We start from the raw sequence: 26,844 nt of genomic DNA, 5'->3' as shown, positions 1-26,844 counted from the left end.
TGCAAGAGACTACTTATTAGGTTTCACCGTTATGAGATGCATTCAAATTTTGGAATAGAAAGTACTAAAACTGCAAATTTACTTAGACACATTAGCAAGAGAGAATCTTTTAAACTCTGAAAATCAGACCTCTTCTGAGCACTTCATATTCCCTTGAGAATTATCCTCTCAAGCAAGAAAGAAAAAGTAAAGAAAGCCACTGCCAGTTTTCTCTGAAAATTTCAACAACATTAAACTGTTGGATGTATAACGTAGTAATATTAAATATCTAACATGAACAATTGCTTATGAAGCAGCATCAGTGTTATCTTGAGTACACAGCACAGGTATAGACACAGAAGCAAATGTTTCTCTGAGCTTTTTAGCCCCAAGCAAAGAAGTGATCCTAGTTAAGCCCCAACATCAATATATATCAGACTTTTAATTTAATATCTCATTATAAGATGCACAACATGAAACATGTTTAACTTTTGTGTAAGAAACCAAGTTTTTAATTCCACAGAAGTTGATGGAGGTGGGGGCAGAAAAATTTAGCACTTGTCATGATTTACTACTCTATTCTCTTATGACAAGCCAAGCTTGAAATTGAGAACAGAACAGCGTTCTTTTTGCCACACTGTTTTGGAGTGCGACTGATTAGCTATGACTCAAGCAAAATTATATGGGGCAGCACCAACAACATTATCATCGTCAAAAATTATTGCATTACTTACTGAGAGGAGCTTCCAAGTAATTGGCCGTACAGGTTTTGGAATTCCTGACCAACTCAGCTTTCGTAATTCTTCTGTTTTCACCACCAAGAAGAAAGAACAAACAACAGTGAGAAGATAGTATTAAAATACTTTCAGGTTAATGTCATCATAATTTTTGTGCAATTTTTGTGTTAAAATAGTGTATATTTTTTTTTATTCATCGTGCCAGAAGCAAATAGAGAATACAATTATAATGCAAGGCATTGTACAAAGTGTATATTATGATAGGCATTGCACAAAAAGTATACAGAAAACATGTCGGTTCAAACTGAGTCTCTTTTTAAGAGAGATAAAGTGGGACACAATAATAATAATAATAATAATAATAATAATAATAATAATAATACAGCTGCAAAAGGCCACCCTGCTCCGACCTGCACGCATTATTCACCTATATATCACACAATCCTAGACACTTGGTAAATGTCCAACATGTGACTGAATACAAAAGCCAGCATAGTGATCTTGCTTGCTGTATACTAATCTTGTTGTGAATCTAATCATCATCATCATCATCACCATCACCATCATCATCATCACCATCATCCACAGAAGACATTCACATTTGGATCAAAAATGCACAACCCTCAATTACATTGGGAATTTCTGTTCCTGATCCTACAGTAGTATGACAGGGAAGGAAAAAAAATAACAATACAGCCACTATAAATGTATTTCTATGCCAATTCTTCATAGTCAACTACGGTTACTGCACCAATTGGGATGGTCAAAACATCCAAAAAATGTAGATAATATACCAAAATTAAAAGGTAATTCATGGTTACATGATATTAGAACATCTGAATGTATGTACAAATATGAATGATTGAATTAAAATATTTCCTATTAATATATGTCAAGCTTAAACAGCCCACAAATAGTCTAAACTAATAAAAGAAAGAGATGTGTGCATCTGTCTGCATCATGTGAAACCAAAATACCTGAAAATTGGCATGCATACTAATTGTTTTTGTGGTATTTTTTAATGAACTGATTAATTTCATTTAATTGAAATTGTTCCAGAACATTGATTCCCAAAGAATAATTAACAGATAATGGGCAGGCTTTGGTGGACTATATTCCCAATTCTTCAAATCTGAGCATTGTTGATGATGAAAAGTATACATTTAAGAAAACTGGGAATGCAAGAACAATCCCAGTATTAAGACTTGGATTCAATTTCTATTCCTACTGAATGGTCACAAAAAGTTATGCTATACTAGAATACAAAAGTGCATGCAATGTGGCGTGTGTGTGTGTGTGTGTGTGTATAAAAATGTCTTCATGACAGTAGGATCATACTACACTGTGTAAGTCAAAATCTCCTATTTAACATGGCTATTGTTCTCTTTCCCCCTCTTATTTAGCCTTATAAAGAGAATTGTGATCTAAATACTATCAATTGAGGTTACAGTCTCCAGATCTTTACTACTAACGTTCCAATTCTTCTGATAAGATGTAGTCTGATCTTGCAAGATCAAATCCCATAACTAAAGGAATGAAACATGCCTTTGAGAATGTCTAGTCCCTAGTTGTTCTGCGTAGCAATCGCACATCCTTGTACTTTATACTATGCCCTCTCCCCATTGTTGAAGCTTGCACTTATTCCATTCCTATTGTTTACAGCTTGGCCATATTTACAGCAGCTTGCCGCCACAGGTTTATGACCTCCATTTTATTGAGCCGGAGTTGATGTTTTTATATGCATATGTGTTTTATTTTATTGTATTTTATATTGTGGTTTGCTTTTATGTTTGTTTTTAGGCACTTTGTGCTGTTCTGTAAGCCGCCCGAGTCCTTTTAGGAAGCTGGTGGCGAGATATATATGTTGTTGTTATTTATTTACTATTTTATTTACTATATTTATATACTGCTTTTCTCAGCCTACGGGTGACTCAAAGGAGTTAACAGTAACAAAATTCAATGCTTGAAACTTCATAAAACGGATACAAACAATTAAAACAGTAGCATAATAAACAATCATTATACATCAATAAAACATCTCTTTAGCGTCTCATGGTTAGAATCAAGATCCAGTTCCATCATCCAGTTGTCCATATTCCTATGTTCATTATACTGCCTTTTCAAATGCCTGCTCTTCACATTCCTCCAAAATGCTAACAGGGAGGGAGCCGATCTAATATCTGTAGGAAGGACATATGAAGAGCCTCAAATGGAGGCTTAATCTTGATTTCCAGTCATAAGTGTGACTCTCCAGAGTGTTACAGAGAAATCTTCTCCTGCTAGAGATGCTAGAGACCAAACCTGAATTTTTGGCATCCAAAGTAAGCACTCTACTACTGATCTATTTCTTGATATATATTTCTTAAAGTCACATACTTTTATTTCTAGTAAGCTCATAAGATACTTAAAAAGGGACTTTGTTTTCAGACCCCTCCCTTCTATTGCCAACTATGCAGCTCATTTCATGCTAACACCAGACTCAGAATAATCCGTAAACAAAAGTAGCAGAAAGGTAGTATGGATATGGATTTAATACTGGGGAGGGGAGAATTTACAGGTCTACATTTTTTGTTTTCTGTCCCATCTGCAAAAAAAAAAAAAAAAAAAATCCTTAGGAATTTGATAGCAAATTTTCATGGGACACTGATATTTCTGAATGCTACTTCTTCAATACACCAAATGAATTCCATACTGATTCCCAATACAAAGATAATATTTCAACACATTTGGCATACTGCGTCTTATTTTACCTATGTCAAGAAGCACTTAGCCTTTAACTAGAATTGTAGCAAACAGCATATTAAATTAATTTTTGTGGTATATATTTAAGAGAATCCAAACAATTAATTCAATCACAACAACTACAAACAACATTCAGAACTCACAATCACTGAGGATGCCTGCCATAGATGCAGGAGATAATGCTTCTGGAACATGGCCATACAGCCCGAAAAATTTACAGCAACCCAGTGATTCCAGTCATGAAAGTCTTCAACAACAATACTCATAATGATTCAATGTATATACTGAAGTGTATGGCAGTTGGTAGACTTGCCATATTACTCCTTAGGCTAATCTTACTGCAAATGTAGAACTTGTTCCTAGTAACAGTAACTCAAACAGTCCTAAATAAACCCTGAAAATCAACAGTCAGCTACAGCCAAGAGAGTAAATCATAGCATAGTGGTTATTTTGCCGCAAGCTGAGAAAATAATGCTATAAAAGGAAGCCTGAAAACATATTTGAACTGTAAGGCAGTAAGCCAATTCCTCAGCAAGCCATCTTGTATCTGAATTAGACAGTGGCTCACCTTTCGGATGTGTCATGGTTCCATCTGTTAGCCAGAAAGGACCTCTGCCCTAATCCCTGCAGGACCAGTCACAGTCTGCAGACATGTGACTTCCAAACGAACAGAGCCACAAGCCAAATGAATCAGGTACATGGCTGGTTTTGCATCCAATATTTTTCTTCTTTTCATTTTAACAGCTAAACTCCACAACTTGATTTTAAAAGGGGGCTCAGAGGTCGGATTGGCAATTTGCCAGCGGCGGGGAAAGGTGGGGGCCATCAATGAAGTTCAAACATGTAAGAAAACTACCTCGCCGCACAAAAAAACTGTCATTCTCTATTCTACCAAACCCATGGGGAAAGTCTTGGAGATAGAAAAAAATTAATTATATTTAGAGAATGGAAAAGCAAGAAGATGAAGTCAGTTTCCCTGATATTTGACTGCTTCAATCTGACCCAATACAGCTAAGTCATAAAGACATTTGAGAGACACTTGCTTTTTGCAGAGTATATAATAATAATCACCATCATCACCATCACCACCATCATCATCTCTGGTCCCCCCTCATCATGATATATCTGAATAAGCATATCATTAAAATAGAACAAGCCAACTATTCTGTTTAAACCATTGGATATGGTTTGTTTTTTAAATGAAAATACATGAAAGAAACTATTGCAAACTGTGTGTTTTCAACTGCATCTTATTTAAATAGATCAAAACTGCTAAAAACCAGCCAACTACAATATTCTGATGTTTTCCTTTGGTTTTAACTGAATATTTCTCAAACTTAGTGGTTTAGCACTACTTGTTAAAGGTTAACGTAGTACTGGACATATTAGCAATGGCTATGCAATAATAATAATCATCATCATCATCATCATCATCATCATCATCTTTATTATACCAGGCCACCATCTCCCCGCTGGGGACTCGGGGTGGCTTACATGAGGCCAAGCCCAGACAACAAATTACAGCAGAATAAAACCGAAAACGAAAACAATAAACAATCTCAAGTAGGAAGCACTATCTCTTTGCTTTCACCTATCCCATATTTTTCTTCTTGTCACCATTACGTGCAAGCTGATATTTATTAAAGTTGCCCCACTGATGAGGAACTAAGGCCTTTTTTTTAATCGTGTCAAAAACGACCTGAGAAACTGCAAGTCACTTCTGGTGTGAGCGAATTGGTCATCTGCAGAGACATTGCCCAGAGGACGCTTGGATGTGTTACCATCCTGTAGGAGGCTTCTCTCATGTCCCTGCCTGAGAAGCTGGAGCTGACAGACAGGAGATCACCCCATCTCGTGGATTTGAACCGCCAACCTACAGGTCAGCAGTTCAGCTGGCACAAGGTTTTAACCCATTGTGCCACCACAGCTTCATAGCGTGGAGTTTTTTAAAGTGTTGTTTCAAATAAACAGTTGTTTAATTACTAAAATGGGAAAGATAAAGAAAAAGTGAAATCCACAAGGTACTACAATGTTATGTCTATACCGAATCAGATGTGCATTCAGTACACAGTTTATCACTGTAGCAACTCAGGATAGATTCACCTTGCTCAGAACACCACCATACACCAAGGCTGTAGGTTTTGTAGTTTATTGAAGAAAAAGCAAAATCATAAACATAAAAATAAGGTTGCAAAAGTTCAATAGCCAAAACAGAGTCTTAAATGCAAAGGCAAAGTTTCCAAGGTCCAAAGGCAAATAACATGAAGTATAATCCACAAGAATTGGTCAAACAAGAATCCATGGCAGCATGACAAAGTTCCCAGAAACCAGGATCAAAACCAAAAGCTTTCCCCAAAAGCCGAGGCAATTCCAGAGAAGTTAACAGGGTGTAAAGCAAAGTTGTACTGACAAAGGGTTGACTTCAATCAGATGGTTAAATATGTTTTCCTAGCATGAAAGCATTGTGTTGACCTCAAACTTCTTGTTTGTTAGCAAGCCGAGCACTTCAGCGTACCCTTAATTGCAAACGGTCCTCCCTAACTAAATCCCCATCACCTTCAAGGCCGACTAACTCATTATTCTGGGACTGGCCAGCCTGGGAATCAACAGGCACTGAGCTCACAGATGGAGCGATCGACTCCTCCACCTGCAGCTGTGAAGTTTCACTCAAATCATGACCATCTTCTAAAGCAACATTCCTATCCCTGAGAAACTGAAACGCTGCCTTGTCTTCAGTATCAACACTGTCTGTATCAACAACAGGGACATGTTCAGAAATCTGTAACCCATCATCCTCCTCATCCTGAGGAAACTCAGGCTCAGAAAGCTCAGGCTCAGACTGAGCCACAATAATCACCCTCTAGGTACCAGTAAAATTTAAAAGGTTAAAAGTTCACTTTACCCTAGAACCAAATGGAAATCAGATAAACTTTCTTGCAACTCTTTTCCATCTCATCTTCCTATCTCTCTCTACTGCAGGCAGCTAGATTGTTTTAGTAAATGTACTAAATTGTTTTAGTCTCCTTCCAGTCACATAATCAGCTAAAGGTTTTTAAAATTCAAGTATTTGCTCAAGAGCTTTTGATGCAAGTGATTGCTGTGTTTTCCAACTGCTCTGCTCGTCATTACAGAATATTTATGAATATGCATTGTTTAACTGATGTAATCTGTTCATATATATAAATTCTCTTTGAAAGGGGGCTGTGCTGATGAATTTTCTTACAAATATTTCGTTCCCCTTTTATATTTTTATTTCAAACATTTTCATCCAAACTGTGCAGAAAAGAAGGAGAGATATCATGCCAATTCCCCTCACCCCTTCCTCAGGTTCACTATTATTAGCATTATCTTTGACATACAATTGTGTTTTCTTTTCTTTCAGAAATGTATCTCACAAAAGCCAATATATATGTATATATAAGATCACAGCTAGCAGAATTTTTGCCTAGCACCATAGGAACAAGATTCAGCCCAGTTGTAACTTTGACAATTATGAAACCCGGCTGATCCTTTAAACTATTAAAACAGATGAATAATAGGTACACTGAAATATGCTGGTACAATACAGGTACAGGCAGTCCCCAAGTTACAAATATCCAACTTACAAACAGCTCATAGTTAGGAACGGAGATGAGACAATAGGATGTGATAGAAATCTTCCCCTCGGAAGGAAAATTCACTCCTGAAAGAGTTGTCATAAGGAAAAGCTGTACATGCTGAAGCTTTTTCACCAATTTGGCTTGTTTGCACAACAAGCAAAATTTTTCAAAATCCAGTATCATGGGGACAGAAAGTTAAGTGAAATCTTCTGAACAGGGACACAGACAACAAAGAAAACACCACAGGAGTATTAAACCCTTCTCTGTACTATCCAAAGCATGTGTGTGTGTGGCTAAAGATACACTTTAAAAAATGTTTCAACTCACATGCAAATTCAACTTTAGAACAAACCTACAGATCCTATCTTGTGCGTAACTTGGGGTACTAAAAAAAAAATCAATGTACTTATTAGAGACAAACTTCATAAACTGAAATTTCAGCCACTGATAATAATTTCTATGCCTCTCGCTCCCCATCTTGTCTCTTAGAAGACTAAGATACAAGATAGGCTAAGGTTAAGACACCTCCAACTTATTCACAACCATAGAAGCAGTAGTTTGTATTGAGACCATTATCACCATTTTTCTTCTCTCCTTTAGCTGTTGTCCCTAATTTGGGAGATGGGGTGGGAGTGCTCATGGCCTTCCAGGTTTAGTTCTAAGGAAAAGCTCATGTGAAAAACCTGAGCAGGACTGTTGATGATTGGGTGACTTAGAGAACATTTATTCATAGGGTCACCATAAATCGAAGTCAACTTGATTGCAGTTAACAATTGCAAAGGTATTTCAACTTAATACAAAACAGCATGGTGAATACATTCACCAGTGCCTTGCAGAGCCACGTCTAGGTATTTTCTAATGTACAATACAAAACTGTAGGCAGATGAAATAATCAGCATATCATTTACTTATAGATTATTCCTGAAAAGAGATAATCAAGTATATCAAATGCTAGCTCTTCAAAATAGGAAGACTAAAATTCAGAGAAGACTCTGAATTTTGAGAGAAAGCATAGTTCAAAATGTATTATTATTATTATTATTATTATTATTATTATTATTATTATTATACTCTGCTTTATCTTTATCTCCCCAAAGGGGACTCAAAGTAGCTATGAAGTCTTCTGCTAGACATATCCACTATTATCAAGTAATTCATAACCTCGTTTTTCCTGCAGGCAAGCAATTTGCACCACCATGTAACATGATGGAGTGAATACTGCATTTAGAGAGCTTGGTTGTCTCAAGGGTCACTTCTCTTTGGGGTTTTTCCAGCCCTAGGTCCATCTATTGTAACACTCAAATACCATATTTCGTAATTATTAAAACATACCAGAAAGGGTATTAGTGTGGGAAGCAACAAATCAACTACAGCCATAGAGTTGAAAAACATTCCAAGGTACAGGTGATGTTGAAAATGTAGAAGTCCAACAGGGATATTACCATACAAGACATATAGTTGAATAGATTGTGATAAACTTCTGTAAGGAAAAAATCTATTCGTAGAAGCATCAAAAAAGTCTAAAAAAGAGAGTTTGAGGTCTCAATACATAAGAGGAAGTGCAATATTCCACTCATTTTAAGCAGAACCAGACTATCTGTTCTCTCTTGTGAAAATGAAATGGCAGAGAAAAACTGGATGCATTTTCTTCTCACTTTCCTTCTTTTAAATTTAACACATTATATGAGTCCAGGCACTGAGCAACTTAAAAGATGAAGAATAAACAATTGTAAGGACAGAGAAAGAAATTATAGACAGCTTCTCTTATGTAGCACTGAAACAACACCATGTGTTGTTGGATTAGCTTTTAAAAAAAACATCAAGAGGAACTGAAAGCATTCTAAAAGAAAATGTTTTTTCACCAAGCTCTGAGAATTAATATAGTCAAGATCTGTACTGAAAGTAATGCCCAGTGTTCCAAAATTACCTGCAATAAGAAGTTGCAGTGGACAGCGTGCCTACTCAGAGAAGAAGGCGGTCATATCCCATCTAGGATACATGTAGTTACCAGGTGACAAACAAGATAGGGTCTGTAGGATTGTTCTTAAATTGAATTTGTATGTAAGTCGGAACAGGCATATCTTTTAAGTGTAACTCCAGCTAATAAAACTATTTTAGTTTTGGATAGCATAGGGAAGGCTTAACACCCCTGTAATATTGGCTCTGCTGTCTGAGCCCTAGTCAGAAAATTTGACCTCACTTTCTGTTTTGAAAAGTTTGGATTCTTGTAGAAACAAGGATTGGCAATAAAGCTCCAGTGGAGACACCTTTTTCCCATGATAACTCTTTTAGGAGTGAATTTCTCTTCCTAGGGGTAGATTTCCTCTCAATTCCTGTTGTCTCACCTCCTTTTGTAACTTGGTGTTGTATGTAAGTCAGATGTTGTAATTTGTGGACTGCCTTGTGCTCCACCTTCTTCCGATCCCTCTGATAAAAGTATGTTCCTGCACACATGCACACACATGTAGTGAGACATCATTCCATGCACACTGAATATGCTCAGCCTTTCCTAAGATTTTGATGTTGTTGTTGTCTTTCTTTATTTGTACGTCGCACTCTTCTCTTGGTCAAGACCCAAACTTGTCTTGGCTTCTTCCCCAAAATGTACAAAAACTATTGTGTTTCCCCAAAAATAAGACATACCCATAAAATAAGCTGTAGAAGGATTTCTACTCATTTGCGCAATATAAGCCATATCCCAAAAATAAGACAGAGTGATACAAGCTGAGGCATAGAGAGAGACATAGAAAGTGAAATGCAAGCAACAACGGAGCCGAATCTGGGCCTTCCTCCCTCTCACTTCCTGTCTCCTCCTCCTCCTTCTTTTCCTCCCCCCTTTTCTCCTTCTTCTGTTCTTTCTTCCTTTCAGGCCAGGCCAGGCCAGGCAAGGCAAGGCTTTCTCCCTGAGTGAGCGTGAGAGGGAGTGAGTCACCAGCTCCAACGTGGTCGTGGTTGGCAGCCTGTCCCCCGGGAAGTCTTCTCAGTGAAGTGAGGAGCAGGATGCTCTGCTTCAGATATTGTGTGTCCTCAAGGGGAAGAAATATAAGACAGTGTCTTATTTTCAAGGACACACAATAGACATTTGAAAGTAATGAACATGGCACAATTGCTTCACACAGTAGGGAGGTAATCTTCAATGATGGCACTATGTTTCTGGGAAAGCACAAAAGAATGAGAAGTAAACCACTCTCTGATCTTCCTTCATGTTAGGATAGAAACTGAATTCACTGAGCTGAACTCTCATTGAACTCATTAGTTAATACCCAATTAAAAATGGACACAATTTTTCCAACAAAAGTCCAAAAGTTTTGGCCAAGTTTAAGTACACATATATATTCATTATGTGTTCCTGCAGCACTACTTGCTTCTTGTGGTACATTTATGATGAAATAAATACCACAATATTATCTAATTGCAGTTTGTTTCATAGAATGATGTCTTTGCCACATAGATGTACAGCAAAACTTTAATCTCTTTCAAAAATGAAAGCTAGCTTCAATTTGGGAGCCACAGCTGGTTTAGAAGCCTGCTTGAAGTCATACAAAAAAAGAGTATTCACAATATTTTTCTCAAAACAGATATACATTATTTTATTACTTCCCTTTAAGCATAATTTTCTGGCACCATAATTTTAAGTGGACCCACAATTTCTGAACATGCATTATTCATCACAAGACACAAAACGGTTATTTCACTGAGATGACTGTAAATCGCTACATGAAGTAACGGCTTGCATGAACAATTAAATGATAGACATGATAAACTAGATTTATAAGCTTCAGATTCAAATAAAAAAAATTGCAGCATAATTTAACTATAAAGAGCTAGAATATTCTTCCATGACTATACAGATTCATAGAACTACAGCTCCCCCAACAGTATCGTGAAAGTTAGACAGCCCACAGAGGCAATGGTTTTTAATAAAAGGTTTGATATCACTATGGCAACCTCAACCATCACTTTTTTAAAAAAAATGACTAATAGCTCCACTAGGTGCTTCATTTAAAAAAAAAACTCCAAGTAAACATTGCCCTTAATCTTTTCAATGAAACAAAAGAGGTATTTGAATGTGCACAGATAGTGAAAATAAATCAGCCGCATACAGCAATGTGTCGAATGAGTAAAGCCATTCAAAAATATAACTATACCACACACAACAACTGTGAGAACAACCAAAAGCATGGTTAGCCAACTTGGGCAGAAATTTGGAAAAATTTTGAGTAAAATAAATGAGTAGGTGATGCAAAAGCAACAGAACAAAATTAATAGCAGATTAAGAAGTGAATGACAGTGCAGAATGGCTAAACGAACATTAAAAAGGAATGCTAGATATAAATAATCATATACGAATTAATGGGTGCTGTCAAAATAAATGAAGAATTTGATCTTTATAATATTAGTGCCTCATAAAGCAACTACCCACGCAAAATGGGAAAAGGAAAGTTTCCATACATAACTCTTTTAGTAATTGCCCAGATGTAACATTTCAAAAATTCCCACTCTTTCACAAGCAGGTCACATTTTTACCAATTCTTCTTAGCTTATTGTAGAGGTGGCTAGAGGATTGCTGGTTTCCCATTAAAGTTTGGACCTGGAGCACTCTTATAGTTTTCTCGAAGGCTTTCATGGCTGGAATCACTAGGTTCTTGTGGGTTTTTTCGGGCTATATGGCCATGTTCTAGAGGCATTTTTCCTGACGTTTCGCCTGCATCTATGGCAAGCATCCTCAAAGGTAGTGAGGTCTGTTGGAATTAGGAAAATGGGTTTATATATCTGTGGAATGACTGGGGTGGGGCAAAGAGCTCTTCTCTGCTGGAGCTAGGTGTGAATGTTTCAGCTGACCACCTTCATTAGCATTTGAAGGCCTGGCTGAGCCTGGAGGAATCTTTTGTTGAGAGGTGTTAAGATGTGCCTGGTTGTTTCCTCTCTGCTGTTTTGCTGTTGTAATTTTAGAGTTTTTTAATACTGGTAGCCAGATTTTGTTCATTTTCACGGTCTCCTCCTTTCTGTTGAAATTGTCCACATGCTTGTGGATTCCAATGGCTTCTCTGTGTAGTCTGTCATGGTGGTAGTTAGAGTGGTCCAGCATTTCTGTGTTCTCAAATAATATGCTGTTTCCAGGCTGGTTCATCAGGTGCTCTGCTATGGCTGACTTCTCTGGTTGAAGTAGTCTGCAGTGCCTTTCATGTTCCTTGATTCGTGTTTGGGCACTGCGTTTGGTGGTCCCTATGTAGACTTGTCCACAGCTGCATGGTATACTCCTATAGTTGTGATGAGGTCCAGCTTCAGTTTTAGACTGGACCTTTTAGGAGCAGATCTGTCACTTGCTAAACCACCATAAGCTCCTCTGATGCCACCAGCAAAGTGACTGCCTGATTCTCCCACTCAGCTCCATTTTTTCCAGCTACTTTCTGCAAAGTCACAGCTTCACCACAAAGACTAAGGAACAGTACTACAGTCAGTTCTCCATATCCATGGATTCCGCACCCACAGATTTAACCATCCATGGCTTGAGTTTTTTTTAACCCAAAAGGCAAATGTATAATTTGCTATTTTATAGAATGGATACCATTTTACTATGCCATTGTATTTAATGTAATGAACATCCACAGATTCTGGTATCTAGAGGGAGTCCTGCAGCCAAACCCCAGTAAATTCCAAGAGTCCACTGTGCGTGAGTTTTAAAACATACACATCAGTGAATTTTAAATTAGGTGTTGATTTAGATCTTTTCCCACAATACATGCATTAGCAGCTGGCAATTAAGTGGCAACTTAACAATAAAACTCTAACTAAACCCCAGTGGATACTAAGGGGTTATTTCTCCCTATATATGCATAAGATTGCACAGAGGGATGGAAGTGCGGTATTTATCAACCACAAATTTGGGCTTGCTACTAGGATTGACAAAAACAGGAGACATCTGGCTATATCATTCCTTCTCAAGTGATATACCATGTTTCTCCAATCACAAATAGTTGTACATTTAATGAACAAACTAACGTGTCAGGTCAAATTTCAAAAATTAGGAAAGCCCTCACTTTAGCTTAGGCAGGTCAGGCAACACAGCCTTGCCACTGATTCTTTTCTTGAGAGCAAATCTCATTGCTAAAATGTTGTGATCCCAAGTTCACCAAAAGGAATTAAGATGACTATGTTAAAAACGGGAGGACTAGCATGGAGGCAGCATAGGGTAGTGACTTTAATGTTGGACTACGACTCTGGAGACCAGGATTTGAATCCTATTGGGTGACAGTGGGGAAGTCACATTCTCTCAGCCCCAGAGGAAGACAAAATGAAACCCCATCTGAATAAATCTTGCCAAGAAAATCTCATGATAGGTTCACCTTAGGGTTGCTGAAAGTTGGAAATTACTTGAAGATGCTATAAACGTTGAAGTGTTATAAACGTTGGCTTCCAAACATGAAGAAGAACAGAAGATGGCATCTCTGTTAAGACCTAATAATGCTTGCTGCATTCTGGATCCAGTCCAGCTACTTTCTTGAAGCCTGGATGCACATTAGAGTATCTGTGCACACATGCTGTTGAAACTACCGAGGACTCTCACACTAAAAAGCAGAGAAAACATTAGATTTAGTGTGCACTGTGAAAGAGGTGCCATTATGGAGATCTTCTGTTCATTCTTTTCCTTTCTTTGTTAATAGGCAATTTTATCTACTGTTCTTAGGTATTATGGACAAGGGGTCATTAATAAGAAATGGAGAAATGCAGCCAAGATATTAATTACTCCTCCTCTTGGTTTGCCTGTTATTTCTATCTCTACATTTCTTGGTGTTTTGCCAGTGGGCTCTCAAAAGGCAAGGGTAGGTACTGATATGATGAATGTTACATACAGGGAGGATTCAAGAAAATGTTCAGTTTTGCTATCTGCAATAGTTTTAAACATCTTTCAAAAATATATTCTAAACATTATTCTAGTATCCGAACATGATGTACTCCAGATAAAAGTAATCTGTCAAATGGTTATAAAGACAAGAAGAATGTACTCTATGATACAACTACAGCAGTATTAATAGATTTGGGGGAAGCAGGACTCTTTTCAAGATGTAAAGATTTATATCTTCAAAGACACTTTGTTTGCCTAGACAAAATCAGAATGTTTCAGCAAGAAGCATAAGAATTCACTATTGCAGATATATGGGGAGAAAAAGCCCCTTGAAGAAGAAACTGTATTTTGAAAAAGTAGGTCAAAATCTCCCCCTTCTCAAAAGTTTAAGGCACAAAGATAGGCATTTTAAAATAAGTTTTTGTAAATTATTAGTAGTTTTTTTAATTCATTACTTCTACAAAAAGCAGTATCCTGCATTTGAGTAGTGGTATCCAATTATTTTCTGTTCTAGAAACTGGAAAGAGAACAGAAATAAGTACTCCACACTCAATAATCAGTCACCTATAAGGCTCTATGAACTTTGGTTTGGTTAATTATTTTTTGCAGTTGCCATTTTCTTCCCCATCTCACAACTCCTATAAAAAATCAGAATACCACCCCTAGCCATGCCAGTAGAGAAAAGGTATGCTGCAAGAGTTATTTCTATCACCTCCTTCCTTGGAAATATTTAGCAAATGAAATAAGATTGTGATAATCCATCTTCATCTAGATCAGGAATGGGCAAACTTCGACCCTCCAGGTTTTTTGGAATTCAACTCCCACAATTCCTAACAGCCTACCGTCTATTAGAAACTGTAGGAGTTGAAGTCCAAAACACCTGGAGGGCCAAAGTTTGCCCATGCCTGATCTAGTGTGAAAATGGTACTGCAATTTAATTTCTGCAGTAGATGTGATACTTTTATCTATTTCAATCCGGTTTCCAGCTAGGTTTCAGGAGAAGGGCTACTGTAGATGAGTTTTGTTAAACCATGGATAAATTTGTATAAACACGTTGGTTTTGCTTGACCTTCCGTTTTCAGTACAATTTACTATGTGTTCATTGGAGCTATGTTTCCTTGAGGCATGATATTATGTGGCAACACTATTCCTATTAAGAAAGATCCTGTAGGGTAGGTGGTGCTAGTGAACATTTGTTCAAGGTTAGGGTGACTCAATGGTTATATTTTCCACTCATACACTTGAACCTCTACATGAATTCACTGGAAGAAGTTATATAGAAGTTTGGCCAAAAGTATAATCACTATGAAGATTACACTTTTGAAGTATATTCTTCATAGATGGGAAAGCAGTGTTACATTTTTCCCATCTGGTAGTTTGTGGACATCTGTAAAATTCCACAACAATTTCTGGAAATAGTTGAAGTAAGGTTTAATCAGGACATACTAAGGAGATTGATTATATCAATACAGGTATGCAACCAGTTTAAGATAGAATTTCACAACCTCTGAAACACGATGCAACCAGTTTGGGCACTTTCCAGTGATCTACACATTTTGTGGAAGCACAAATTACGCTAGTGTCCAAAAGTGCATTTGGTTTTTCCCCCATTTAAACTGATTTCCTAATTACAAAACTTAGCTTTTATCTCTTTAGCCAGATTTTACCTGGATTATATATGGATTATACTATTAAAATGCACTCTTCTTCAGATTGCCTTTAAAAGTGGCACAGAATAGGGATGAAATAGGCATTTGATCATTTGGGGTCCAAATTTCGAATTTGAAATCCCTCAGGAACATTTGCGGGAAGAAAAACAGCACCCAAGAAGTTCCTCCAGCCTTGTAGAACTTTTTGTTATTCTCAGCACAACAAAACCTGCATAATTTGAGAAACTGCATATCATATCAAAGCAAGATAGCTTACATTGTTTGTTGCTATATGTACACTTGGGAAAACTACATAAGATACAAAAAACTATACAGAGAATTATATATTAAATCTCAGTGGCTGAACTGTTTGTCTGTTTGTTCTGAGGATAATGTAGTCTTTCTTGGACTTTTGAGCTATAATTCCACTTCCTGATTTAAAGTTGTGCAATATTTGAAGCTGTGAAATGTTCTAGTTTGTGCTTTTTTTTCTTCTTCATCTTTTGGGAAAGCTCAACAGCTTTTGGAGCTACATAAACCATCTATTTTATGTTTTTTTACCCCCGAGTTGTGCAATTTGCAAGCTATGAAACATGTGAGACAAAGAACAATTCAATTTTGCATTTTTTCCTCACACTTTTAGGAGAAGAATATTTCCAAAAGTGCAGAATTCAAAACTGTACAACTTTAACATTGTACAACATTATATTTGTGCTTTCTCTCCCCACCCCCAAAATCCTTTTTAATGGTTCCATAGCTTTCATGAGAAAGTTGCACAGCTTTCCAAGAAACTACAGTAAAGAAAATATTATTTCTGAGATGTCTTAGAAATAGGAAAATCTAAAACTACCATCATTAGTATAAAATAGGGCAACTGGGCTACTGTGTATATTAAATGTTCAGCACATATGAAATTAACACTGTTCTCAACTGCACTAGTTATCTTTCAGTCTCTGAGTTCAATTTAGGATGTCAGTATTAGTCTTTGAATCTCTAAACCAGTGGTTCTCAATTTTCCTAACGCCACAGCCCTTTAATACAGTTCCTCATGTTGTGGTGATTTTTGTTGCTATTTCATAACTTTAATTTTGCTATTGTTATGAATCATAATGTAAATATCTGATATCGTTTGTATTTTTATTGTCACTACTCTTTCTCGCTAGCATTTGGCCAGGGAGGGGCCACTCCACCCCTCTCTAAGCCCTGCCATCCACCACAGGCTTTTCCTCCCTAGCCCCCACCTTCTCCCTTCTCACCCCAATCTCTTCCTCTTCCTCCCTCTTGGCTCCAAAGCAAACCTCACATCCGCTGCTCCTGTCTCTTCCTCCTAAAATGGCAGAGGGGGCAGGGCTGAGTGATGTCACCACCTCCCTCCAGAGCAGAAGACGAGGCCACTGGGAAGTGAAGGAGGCAGGGAAAAGTTAGCAATGTCTCGGTTCTTAAGACCATTGGAAATATGTGTTTTTTGATGGTCTGAGGTGACCCTTGTGAAAGGGTCATTCGACCCCCAAAGGGGTTGTGAGCCATAGGTTGAGAAGTGCTGCCCTAAATGGTTTAGTGCCAAGTTATTCGAAGAATCAACTGCAGAAATATGAACCACACTGGCTTCGAGACACTGGGAATTGTATGCCAAAGGAATAATTTTTATTAAGCTGTAGACTTGCGTATCTACATATTTTATTAAGGTGAAAAGCAACAATTAAAACTGAAATGAAAACACACAATAAAAGCATTAACATCATAATCTAATTTCCTTCCAGGGTATGTGTATGAAATACATTGACCTGATCTTTCCCCCAGCTCTGCCTTTTCATTATATGTCCAGGTTTGGTAATTAGCTTTACATTTGTTCTAAAATGATCTAAAGAAAAGAATCTGAGGGAGGAAAGTAGAAAAGGTAACACTTGGGAAATCTGAGAGAGAATGCTATGAAATACAGCTAAATGGATCAAAAACACAGATGAAAAACATTGATGCCATGCATTTATCTTGGTAGGAAGGTAAACATCAATTTCAGATTGTTACCCATAGACAAACTGCCAAGCTTGGAAGGGATCAGAGGTGACAGTGTGAACAAATAGCTTTTTAAGAAGGAGAGGAAGAAAGGGAAGAAAGGGAAAGAAAAACTAAAAGAGGAGAATGCAAAGAAACCCAAAAATAAGTCAAACTATTCTCATTGTTCACATGGAAAGAGCAAGAAATGATAAATACAAGTTCAAGGCAAATAATATATAACAGCCATCGTTAAAGTGAGAAATACATAAAAGACAAAGAAAAAACAAGGTGTACTGCGTAGGATGAAAGACTTCAGCTATTCAAAGATTCAAAAGGAAATTTCTAGTCAAAATGTTATCATTAGAAAAGCAAAAGAGGTTGAGAACACTCAAACATAGCCGATTCAAAACTCTTAGAAATCAGCAATAGAAAAAAACCTATTTTTTTTTAAAAAAATTATAAATGCTTCAATAGGAGGTTTCACCTTTTCAATGTCTATTACATTAAGTACATATCCACGATCCGTGTTGAGTAATACAATTATCTGAGTATTACAGAAAATGTTTCTGGATGAAAATGATCACCATTTCCAATAATGCCTACAGAGCACCTGATAGGCAACTGACATGCATCATTTTGTGAGTTTCTTGTTTCATCAGTGGAAAACAAATAGAACTACTCAGTATACTATGCAAAATCATTTGTCAGGCATTACACATGGGGGGTTCACACATACAACAAATAAAATCAAACCTCTCTTTCAAAAATAAAATAATGAGTATGTGTGCCAACAACAAGCCACTGCATGCTGCTTTGGCAGTGATGTTTAGTAGCATTTGAAGGTTTGCTGCACAACATACTTGGCACCACAATTCCCCCATTTTGCAATGCACCATATTAAAGTAGCACCCCTACAAAGACCCAAAGGGAAACATTGGGGGGGGGGGCTTTTTTCCAGGAAAAATAGATTAATGGATTGTGTAATATTTTCTGTTAGAATGATAGATAAAATATGTAAAGTAGAACTACAAAAGAAGGCTTTAAAATGTTTCCGGATTTTGTGTCTCCGAATTAAATGCAAACATGGACTGCTGATACATGCACCTCAACTTGGTCTTGGCATGTCATTAACTCTGCCAAATAGAGATTCTATTCAATAAGGATATTTTCTGAAGTCAATTGTGTCGCAAATAGTTTATGCAGAAAAATGCTTTCAGTACTTTTTAAATATTTTTATTGGCTTGGATCCTTATTAAAAGAGATTCACAGAAGAATAGCTTCTCATCTCCTTATCCTCACTGCAAGCTTCTGCATTCACCATCACACTTGAACACCTACTCTGGAAGACCTTCTAGAGCAGGTTTTTAAGAGTGCATGTAAATACATACTGGAGAAATGTGCATCTATACACTCTTTACCAAGGAGTAAACTCAAAAATGAAGGGGTTACCAGAAAAATTATTTTCCTCTCTTTTCCCAACAACAGACACTAGATATCAACTTCGCACTTTATTGTACTTACCAAGGTTTGTATTGGGGCCCGCCAGAAGTTGTCTGAATTTATCTAACCGCGATGCTTCTCTTTCCGATAGTATTGGAAGACCTGAGGTATTGTGGTCCACAACTCCACCTACCATAGTTACTGTTGAGGTTTGTGGAAGGGATTGAGATCTTGGCATGGAAGCATTTTCATTAGCACTTTCTAAAAGATAAAACAGGTAGGAAGGTGTGCAAATTTCAAAGACAATAAATGAAAACATTTTTTTTAGAGAAAGGAGAATACTGAAAACAAGTACCAGTCACAAATTTCATCACATTCATTCTGGCTCCAAAATGGACAGAAAAGCTGATTTACTCTGTCATCATACTGGCGATCAAACTTTATGTCTATCAGGGAGGTGGTGAGAAAATGATGGGTTATTGATATAGATTTAGGAGGCCCTGGTGGCGCAGTGGGTTAAACTACTGAGCTGCCGAACTTGCTAACCGAAAGGTCAGTGGTTTGAATCCAGGGAGTGGAGTAAGTTCCCGCTGTTAACCCCAACTTGTGATTTACTAGAAGAAGCTCTTATTCTCACATCAACCTGTAAAAACATCACCAGAGATCCTACAGTCATATGAATTTGACATTCATAATGAAGCAGGAGGCAACTAGAAAACTGAGTTCTTAGTTCTGAAAGCCTTTCTTTGAAGTCATAGGTTGATATCTAAAATTATGTCTCCGGAGTACCAGATAAATCCTTTTAATGGCCTTTTGATATCTCATTCCTGAATTTTATCATGAGAGTATAAGTGCTTCAGTTACATGATTTCTCTAGAAATGTAAGAAAACTTGCCTTCAATAAATAAGTAAATTCTCTAGTGTCTTGATTTATCTCCCATTTCTATTTTTTTTCGAAGTTAAGTAATCTGTTGCAAATAATCTTTGCCAGTGGTTTTCAACATGAAACATATGTTTCTATTAATAGTTAAATAACAGGCAGTCCCATAAAGATTAGTGGGATAAATGCAGAGTACACAGACTGATAAGATATCCAACAAACTTTCCTACTACTGTGAAACTGGGTTGCTGGGAGTTTTCTGGGCTGTATGGCCATGTTCCAGAAACATATTTGATGAAACTTATTTTCAACATACAACATGACTCTTCAAATTGTTCAGTTTAAGAGGAAAAGGGGATCTCTTCTGAGTGGCTTCCAAACATTCAAAAGCTCTTGAAACCATCCACACACAACATCATTCAACCAGAAACCAGATAGTAGCAGTGTTTGAGATTTACTGTACCTGTAGAAGTTGATGCATTGCTTTCACTCACAGATTTAACCAATCTGTTGTCACCAGATGCTGAAGGCAGGTCTGAAGGTTGCTGTGCTTGTTGTCTTTCCACATGTTCCTCTTGCAATTTGTGCTGTTCTTGTAATTTACTATGATTCTGAATTACTCTATTTGCTGTTTCCATGACTACATCAGTGTTAAGGCTTTCTGTAGCCATTGCAAGGAGTTCATCGTCATCATCCCCAGCATCCCAGGCATCACTTGTGTTGCTTTCAAACTCTTGAAACGTGCTGACCTTCTTCAGTTTCACAGGAGTTGTGGGTGGCTTGGCTCCAGGTTTTAAGCTGTAGGTGGAAAGAAAACATGTATAACTTATGCTTACTAGAACAGTAAACCATACAGCATTCTGTCTAAAGCAGAAATGTCCACTTTAATCAAAGAAGAATTGTGACTATTTATAAAATCCAATAAGCATGCAGTTTTTGCTAGTTTCCATGCTATCTTATAAACTATCATTTTAGCTACAATTCTGCTCAATTTCTGCTGTTTAAAAACTGAGAAAAAGAAAGAGGTCAAAATAGATGTCAAGCTAGTGCTGAAAAACAGAAGTATCATAAATAATACTAAAAATAATAGTAAAAACTTTTTTGGCCAGAAGTTTTCCCCAGGAACCAAAGATCTTCATTCATGTGTACAATTCAGGTCCCCAAGAATAGTTCTTTCAAGGATGTAGTTTTCATAAAATATTTTTTCCATCCTTCACAAAATTAACAAGCACATTTTGTGAACCTTTTATCCATTTGTTCTGCCTTTATATCACAAGCTTCTCACTCTAGTCCCTAATTATAAATACCCAGTCTCTAGGTCGCCAGATAGTACTGTGTTCTCAGCACCTCATTCATTTCCCTGGCCCTCTGGTACATTGTTTAGAACTATCCTATGCCCAACCCTTTCACGCCCATTTTTATAATTATGGTAATTGGTTTTTGTTGAACACTGTTTGATGGACCCTCAATACTGATGTTTTTTTGCTCTTACGTGTAATTGTGTTTATATGAACTGTTGTGTTTTATGATGTTATTTTATTTTAGTGGTGGTTTTGTTTTAATTGATTGTTTGATTTTATGTCTGTTCTAATTTCTGTCCCATATGTAAGCCACCCCAAATCCCTTCGGTGAGATGGTAGCTGGGCATAAAAAATAAGTTCTTGTTGTTCTTGTTTTTGTTGCTGCTGTTATTCTCTCCTTCCTAAAAGGCTGATGACCAACACAGCCCAACAAAAACATTTTTTTCTTGGTATCTTTGTTTTTATTACTGTTCCGGGGGTTATTTGGGATGCTGGCTGCTTCAGAAAATCGCATTGATCACATGATACATCACATGAGCTCTAGTTTCTTAGATATGGCTCTCATAATTTTCCATGGGTAAGCAGAAGAAGACTGGTATACAGAATATGTTCTGTATCTGAAAAACTAGAGTTGATAGGGGGAAACTGGTGCCTTTTTTTTTTTTTTGAATCAACAGGTCAAATACACCCAGAAACAGAGGCAACAAAATGTGTGTTGGCCACTGTTATCATTCACTTCTACAAGCAGCTATTTAATTTTATCATGGAAAGAGAATGCAATTTTTAGGACAATAGTTTTACAAAAACATCTGCAATCGAGTGACCAAAACATGGCCTGCTCAAATATTTTGCCTGATAAAAATTCTGTGATATTACTTCTCACCAGGATTTTCTATCATACCAATCATAAACATTAAATGTCAGCAGAAAAGAAAACTTTAGACTGCCACTATCGCTTAGCAGATAGCACTGGAGTTCAAAGTCAAGGATCAAATTAGTTGCTCAATTGACACTGAAATGAGAATAGCATTATTAGAAGCTTAATCTGTTTTCCAGAAATGCTTGACATAGAATACTTCATTCTGGTTTTTATCATCAACTCAGTACAAAATTGTTCTATTCAAACTCTGATATTACTAATGCCCTTTCCACTTCCATATAACACCACATAATGCTTGTTCAGACTGAGCCCAATCTTCTGATACTTTCTATGCAAATCCTAAAAAAAAATTAATTGAATTGACCAAATCCACTTCTACAGGAGAATGTCACATATGTGAGTCCCTGTCAAGTTATAAGGAAAGTTTTGCTAATAGAATAAAGGCACAAAAATAGGGCAGGTTTTATGAGGTAGGCAAAGACCGGAGGAGGAAGGTATGTAGGTCAAATGGTGTTTGTTAGTTCTTTACTGCTTCCCGCAGCATCCATAGATTTGATGTTTCATAATCTGCCAATACACGTTTTTGTACAGTAAAAATGACCACTGTGTTGTCTGTGTTTGCCTGAGTAGGTAAAGGAAACCATAAGCTATTCACTTTTAAAGAGCATATAAACCTTTCTTGTAAATGGTTTGAATAGCAAAGATTGTAAAGCTGAAGGAGCCTGCTTATCTCAAAAGACTGCCAGGGAACATTCAGAGAAACAAGTGTAATCCTGTTCACTTTCAGCTACTAACTGAATTTTATTTGAAAATACTTAACAGGTCTGCCTTATTTCTAATTTACTTTCAAGTTCAACCTGCTGTGTCCCAAGTAAGCATGCACACAAATCCTGACTGTGATATGTAAACAACGTAGCCCGTTCTTCCTCTTCTGAAGAATCTAATATATGAATCAAAATATTTTGGATATGAGAGAAGAAGCACACAGGAGAGGATTTACAAATACACGAAGAATATTTTAAGGAGATCTCTTGGAAAACATTGCATAGGAATAATCACAAAGACATCTATTCAGGGAAGAGGAGACACCTGCGTGGATTACTCGAAACATTTTGGAGGCACATATAAAATATGGTAGATACAAACCCAAATATATGAATGTGGAACATATATCAAACGGGCACAGGTGTCAAGAATCTGGCTCCAGCTTTCTGGGTATTTTATACTGAATACAGCCATATACCCTTAAGGCACCAGATCCTATTGATCATGAAAGCTAAATCTTTTTAGTGCTTGAATGAGAAACCAACAATGAACCCTATGGGTTGCTGTGAGTTTTCCGGGCTATATGGCCATGTTCTAGAAGCATTTCCTCCTGACATTTTGCCCACATCTATGGCAGGCATCCTCAGAGGTTGTGAGATCTGTTAGAAACCAAGCAAGTGAGGTTTATATATCTATGGAATGTCCAGGGTGGGAGAAAGAACTCTTGTCTGCTTGACGCAGGTGTGAATGTTGCAGTTGGCTACTTTGATTAGCATGTGATGGCCTTGTAGCTTCAAAACCTGGCTGACTGCTGCCTGGGGATCCTTTGTTGGGAGGTGTTAGCTAGCCCTGATTGATTCCCGTTTTTTCAGTGTTGCTCTTTATTTATGTCATAATTTTAGAATTTTTTAATACTGGTAGCCAGATTTTGTTCATTTTCATGGTTTCCTCCTTTGTGTTGAAATTGTCCGCATGCTTGTGGATTTCAATGGCTTCTCTGTTTAGACTGACATGGTGGTTGTTAGGTGGTCCAGCATTTCTGTGTTCTCAAATAATATGCTGTGTCCAGGTTGGTTCATCAGTTGCTCTGCTATGGCTGGCTTCTCTGGTGAAGTAGTCTGCAGTGCCTTTCATGTTCCTTGATTCGTGTTTGGGCAATGCTGCATTTGGTGGTCCCTATGTAGACTTGTCCACAGATACATGTTATATGGTAGACTCCTGCAGAGGTGAGATGATCCCTCTTGTGCTTTGCTGAATGTAGCATTTGTTGGATTTTCTTAGTGAGTCCATAGATAGTTTGTAGGTTATGTTTCTTCATCAGCTTCCCGATGTGGCCAATGGTTCCCCTGATGGATGGTAGGAACATTTTTCCTCTGGGTAAATTTTTGTCTTTACTGTCATGGCTTTTTCTTGGTCTTGCATCTTTTCTGATGTCTGTGATGGAGTATCCATTTGGCCTGTAGAGTCCAGTTTAGGTGGTTCGCTTCACCTTAAAGGACGTGAGGTTGACAGATTCTTTTTGCATGGTCTGCCAGAGCTTTAATCATCCATCTATTTTGACCTGGGTGGTGGTTGAGGGTTTTATGTAGGTATCTATCTGTGTGTGTAGGTTTTCTGTAAACTGTGTGGTCCACTTGTTGATTGGGTCTGTGGCTAACTAGGATGTCTAGAAATGGCAGTTTTCCATGATGAGTTGGATGTTTGCGTGGATAATGTTGAGGTGATACAGGAACTTGTTGAGTTCTTTTTCTCCAATAAGCACTATGTGCTTTAGGCTATATTTCAGAGGAGGAAACTAGCAAAGCCACCTCTTAGTAATAGTTGCCTAAGAAAATCCTGTGAAATTGATGGAGCTACCAGAAGTCAACAGGAGACTTGAAGGCACACACGCACTTTATTTTATTTTCTGAATGTTTCCAGGATTCCTTTAAATCCATCAAGTTACAGAAGAGCTAGAGAAGAAAATTGAAGAAACCTCTTACTTTAACTCCACTGAATGACACCAGCTGAAGTGACTTTCAACATGTTGTTCAAGGACATTTTCTTCTCTGCACACAATACTGCTGTTATTTTTATGAGTAGAAGCAGTTGTTTTACAGGGGGCTTCAAGAAACCATTTTATTCTATAAGTACTAGCAGGTTATCTAATTTGAAGATGAGAAGGCTAAAGCTAGATATTTTGTTCTTCAAACAATTTTAAGTAGCAAGTGATATGAAGTGATGTTAAAATGAAGGTTAATGTACAACATAAGTATATTGCCCTATATTACAGTCATGAAATCAGAGTGTCTTCATAAAATAATGGTATTCTTATGGGAAAGGAAAGAGGAAGGAGAAGGGTTAACTATCACTTAACTATCTGTTGTAGTTCAGCCAGCTGCTGCTGATGATGATGAGGGGTTTGGGGTGTAGGGCCAGTGGAACTATGTGGACTTGTACCGGCAGGGCTGCTGATCGAAAGGTCAGTAGTTCAAATCTGGGGAGCAGGGTGAGCTCCTGTCTGTCAGCTCCAGCTTCTCATGCGGTGACATTCGAGAAGCCTCCCACAGGATGGTAAAACATCTGGATATCTCCTGGTCAACATCCTTGCAGACAGCCAACTGTCTCACACCAGAAGTGGCTTGCAGTTTCTCAAGTCGCTCCCAACACAAAAAAAAGTCTTAATTCAAGGTGCTGGTGACAACATTTAAAGATCTAAAGAGCTTGTGATCTCAGCACTTGAAGAAACTTGTATGAAGTGTACTACTGAGAATGCCCTCCTTTGTGTTCCACTGGTGGAGACAAGATTGAGAGGACAAAGAAGAGGGCTTTTTCTACTGTAACACCTTGTTATAGAAAATTGATATCTTAGATCCCAATTGGCACCAACACAGCTGTCATTGTAGAACCAACCAATACATTTTATTTCATTAAAGCCTTTGGGACCTAATTGAATTGATCCAAATGTGCACATGCTTTATGGTTTACATTATTTTATGGTTTAATTGTCAGTTCTAATAGTTCAAAATCATAAAGAGGAAGAGGTTTCATCCCTATATACATTCTTGAGACTGCATTTACAGGTTATATTCTTGACATCTTAAAAATGAGCTCTCTGCTCAAGATGATGAAAAACAAATCTTTCGGATAATTCTCTTACTGCTATTTCTCAATTTGCATCTACTTAAACCAGTTTTGTTGAATGAAAAGCATGAGCAATGTTGGGCATCAATAGAGAAAAGACTAATTTGAAATTCCTGGTAAGCAACTAAATGACATTATAATTGGAAGCTGCTTGTTCTATAATCACTTAACATTGTTATAGAGAAAGCGCTGCAAAATGTCACTCCTCCTTACCAATACAAGTCTGAAAAAAAGTTTCCTCCTTAAAGTTTCTGGAGGATGGGGAAAATAAAGCTTTTTGTTGCTGCTTTTTTCCCCTTTAACAAAAATCAAAATCATTTTGTAAAGTATTTATTTATATCCTGCCTTTGTTTTGACAATAGGATTCAAGGATAATTACAACACATCAAAAACAATACAGGGGTTGAACTGGACATTCCTTGCAGTCTCTTCCAATTCTAGGATTCTATGATTCCATGAAAAAACTATATGAAAACGTCAATTAAAAAGCATAAATACGAACGTTATTTGAAAGATACACAAATAATAACATTAAACCACTTAAATTTATTTTAAAAACCATAAACAAACAAACAAAAATGGGATAACATCTCATTGAAAAGTGTATCCCAGTCAGTTTCTCAAAGCCTGGTGGCATAAGAAAACTTTGACTTATCAATGAAAGGAGACTTCCAAAAGTGACTTCCAAAGCTAGGTAGCAGCCACTGAGAAAAACTTTTCCTTGTTCCCACCAAACAAATTTCACATGAAGACCCTAGAGCTCTAATGGGGTCACAGAAGGAGGTACAATCCTTCAGACCGCCTGGTCCCCATATAATCTAGGACCTTTGGAGTCATAACCTGCACTGGAATAAGGTCCAGATATGGACCAGCAACCTTTGGAGCTTTGCCAACAGCTCACTTTGCT

The 26,844-nt window shown here is 37.3% G+C and overlaps 1 protein-coding gene across 1 annotated transcript in view; it reads right to left on the bottom strand.

The window, feature by feature from the left end:
- Positions 1-26,844, bottom strand: part of TBC1D22A (TBC1 domain family member 22A) — a 170,198-nt gene that overhangs the window by 108,394 nt on the left and 34,960 nt on the right. The window contains exons 3-5 of the mRNA XM_060777812.2: positions 20,332-20,666; positions 19,070-19,249; positions 714-784 (exon numbers count right to left, since the gene is read on the bottom strand). Coding sequence (XP_060633795.2) covers positions 714-784; positions 19,070-19,249; positions 20,332-20,666 — 586 coding nt within the window. The remainder of the gene's footprint in view (positions 1-713; positions 785-19,069; positions 19,250-20,331; positions 20,667-26,844) is intronic.

This window comes from Anolis sagrei, chromosome 5 (genome assembly GCF_037176765.1).
Source record: "Anolis sagrei isolate rAnoSag1 chromosome 5, rAnoSag1.mat, whole genome shotgun sequence".
Taxonomy (NCBI): Eukaryota; Metazoa; Chordata; class Lepidosauria; order Squamata; family Dactyloidae; genus Anolis; species Anolis sagrei.
The sequence above is the reverse complement of the archived record's forward strand: the minus strand, read 5'-3'. Positions and strand labels throughout refer to the sequence as shown.